Consider the following 3,476-nt stretch of genomic DNA (forward strand, 5'->3'; position numbering starts at 1 on the left):
TAAAACAAGTAGTCCGTGAGTGTGTCGCACTTCCTAGGGCGCATGCCCGTAGCGTGAGTTTTGGACGCACTCTTTCTCCGCCCACTTCTTCTTGCTTCCTATAGAACTCATGAGCGCGTAGCGGGGATGTACACACAGGATGCCCCGCCCCATACGTCGCTCTGCTGGTTAAGCCCCGCCCCTTCCCATTAGCCCCCTTCCCTTTTCCTGAATCCCTGCTCCAGTCCTCAGTTAGGCTCTCTTCTTAGTTCCCCGCCTTCTTCCGGAATTAAGCCCTCCTCCAGTGCCAGGCCCCACCCGCAGCAGCCACAGACCCCCTTCCTCAGGGCCCTGCATCTTTCCACAGTCTGGGCCCTCTGTGCCCACCACAGTCTAGTCATCCCCTGCTTCCCATCCCCCAGCCTTGGCCTTCTCCTGGCCACTTCAGCCTGGTAAAGCCTATTCTTTCACCTCAGAAAATTGGCCCTTGCAGCTCGGGCATTGCCTGCCCTCCCTATCCGCTGTCCACCCCCTGCGTTCCTTCGAAGGCCCGATTCCTCTAGCCCTCCTCCCCTTCCCGCTCAGCTGCTGTTGTAACCCTGGTGTCGGTGGGCAGACACAGTGGACTCTCTGGAGCTGGAGAGCGGTCGGGTTGACAAAGACCTCTCCAACGGAGAGGGAAGCTGGCCGCCCTGGATAAGGAAGGTGGCACCCCCGGGGACGTACCGGGGCCCTCCCCGGAGCCGGCAAAGGAGCCCCCAGCTCTGGCCAAGATGTCCGAAGGACCCGCTACCCAGGTAAGGAGCGCAGGCTGTGGAAGGGATTGAAGGAGCAGTACTTCTGAGTTCCTCTAGCCTCCGAGACGGGTCAGAGCAGTCCGTGTCTGGGAACAGGGGCACGAGGACATCTGTGCCTAATACAGAAAGGGGGTGGGGTCGTTTAGTTGTAGTAATGCCCTGCTGTGTGTGGACTTATTCGTACTTTGTCTTTACAAGGCAGGATTTAATTGAATGTATGGGCGTTGAGAGTGTGTTTGCATACCTGCTTAACCACCCGTATAGTAAAGGTAATCTGTCCTGTCAACCCTCAGTCATTGGTCCCATACTGTGTAAGAAGGGCACTGCATGATCTGGCGAAGGGGTGGCATGAGTGGATCGAACCAGCAATGTCCGGGTGACAAGTGTGTTGCTATTTTGTGGGCAGAAGAGCTGTAGGCAGTGCCATGTAATACGGCACATTGATACTACAGTCACGCCCCTCTATAAATAAAGGTGTTAAAGGAATACATGCATTAAGCTTAGGTCGATCACCAACTGTTATCTACAGAGCGATCTCACCATTTCGTTATCAGTCTTACCTCACACATTCTAGTTTCATTTGCATTCTTCTCACTTTGAAATTCTCACCGCCTGTAGTCCTGCTCGCTGGGCCTCTAGTATGATCTTGGGCAGCCAGAGTTCTGCTGAATATATTGAGTCATACATGTAAACATCAGAGTGCACATCGGTCTCCCTACCGCCACTGGAAAGGTCTCTCTGAATTAATTGTAATTGTTTCATTTGGTTACCCCATAGCACATCTAGCTGCTATAAGTTTAATTTGAAGCGCATAGTAATATACAAGGATAAATGGGCAGTGCTTACAGTGGAGGAAAAGAGGGGGCATGATAGGTAGAATCAGGAAGGCGTGGGCATTAAACACGCCAGTACTACTAACAGTGGCTAGTGAAGCTGGAGACCCAGAAGGAGCTGGAAAGGCCTTCCCCCATAGGTGAGGGAAAGGGCAGCGTTATGATGAGAGAAGTGACAAAGAGACAACATGAACCTCCCAGAAAGAAGCAAATGGAATAATTAAATGGAGCAAGTAAAACAGAAGGGTTACATATGCTCTCTCTTAATATTAACACGTGAAAAGGGACCATTATATTTATTTTCGTTTTGACCACACCTCGCAAAGAATGGTTACTTTTGTTATTGTTGGCGCAGTAGGAGTAATAACCTTCTTGTTTACAGCGTGTAACCCCCTTTCGGTTTCATTATTTTTGACCATTGCTATCCATCACCAGTGTTCTTTCTTGCCGTTTGGTCATAGTCCTAACCCGCAGGAGTCCTCGTTTATTTCAGTAGGTGGTATATATTTTCATACAAATAGATTCTGAGTGGCCTATTCATCCCTTGCAAACCATTATGGTATCAAATCCTTGCATTTTGTTTATGAACATTCGTTTTTAACATATAGGCATTTTTTCATAAGTTACGTTTTTGCCATCCTGTTTTGTCCCCCTACCTTTAACAATCTGTGTCTCAATTTACTACTAGTTTATCCATGAATTGCCTTATACCCTATCATGAGTCTGTGTTGTCCTATTTCTTCCACTTTCGAAAGAATTCCTGGAAGATAATCTGTTTGGCAGTTACGCCTGTAAATTTCCAATTCTACACTTTTGGTAACCATTTTCTAATTCTTGACATGGCGTGCTTACTTGCGTTGTTCATCAAAACGTGAACCAATTGTTTGGCATATGTTCTCACTTTAAAGCACACTCTCTTCTAATAAGTATATATGATTTTCATTGCCAGCATGCAGGCTAATGCTTAATTTTATCTTACTGAGTATTTTGATTTCAACTCAGTGCCTGTGAGGTATACTCTTTGGTTGCTTCCTTTCCTTTGCTTATTTCTGTCAAAATTGCTGCTCTTCCGAACATAATTGAATCCACTGTAATTTTCGTTTCTGCATCAAGAGTACAGACACTTTTATGGTCTGACTTGACAGCACAGCTGTCGCCAGATAATTATGTGCGAATCACCATGAAAGGGACGTTGCCCACGTGTATCTTCCCTTCTTAAGATATTGTATTAAAAGGTGAGTTTATGAAAACAAAACTGTGCTGCAATATTCATTTAGTCTAAAACATGAATTCAGTTTCTCTTTAGTTTGGTACCCCTGCATGCCTTAATTTAACCATTAATAATTATTATTGTTTTGAGCTGTCATGTCATGTTGTTGTGTTTTTTTGTATAGCTCATCTAATCACCATTTTCTTGGCCTTGTGTTTTTATTTTTTGGGGTAGTGGGTTTTATATAGCGCAAGTTCGACTCAAAGGTATCAGAGCACTTTACATGAGCACCAGTTGTGTTGCAGATGGACACATTCATTTTTGTTAGGTACAGAGACTCGAATGCGGTCCCCCAGCTTGGAGGTCGACCGCTCTGCCGTTTGGCTACATCCTCTCCTCTTGGTCGAAGTTTACAATGACAATAGCAGAGTTTTGTTATGGTCTGTATGTGCCATGGGTATTCTAAGTAGAAGTGTTCTGTGGACATGGAGACCAGTGTCTTGCAATTTCCACCAAACCTATGCATTTTAGGTCTCGCCTGTCGATGCGCATGCGCATCGAGCTTGCGAGCCTATTGCGGCTTAAACAACGTTTAACTAACAAGCAAGGAATCGTGGCGATTCCTTGCAGTGCCCGTGACTTTTAAGCTCAATGCGC

The 3,476-nt window shown here is 46.2% G+C and overlaps 1 protein-coding gene across 1 annotated transcript in view; it reads left to right on the top strand.

The window, feature by feature from the left end:
* Window positions 1-203: 203 nt before the first annotated feature.
* The window catches only part of LOC144783788 (uncharacterized), a 232,268-nt gene continuing 228,995 nt past the window's right edge, over window positions 204-3,476 (top strand). The window contains exon 1 of the mRNA XM_078662487.1: window positions 204-776. Within this exon, the coding sequence (XP_078518613.1) occupies window positions 753-776 (24 nt within the window). The 5' untranslated portion in view covers window positions 204-752. The remainder of the gene's footprint in view (window positions 777-3,476) is intronic.

The sequence above is a fragment of the Lissotriton helveticus genome, chromosome 10 (assembly GCF_964261635.1).
Source record: "Lissotriton helveticus chromosome 10, aLisHel1.1, whole genome shotgun sequence".
NCBI lineage: Eukaryota > Metazoa > Chordata > Amphibia > Caudata > Salamandridae > Lissotriton > Lissotriton helveticus.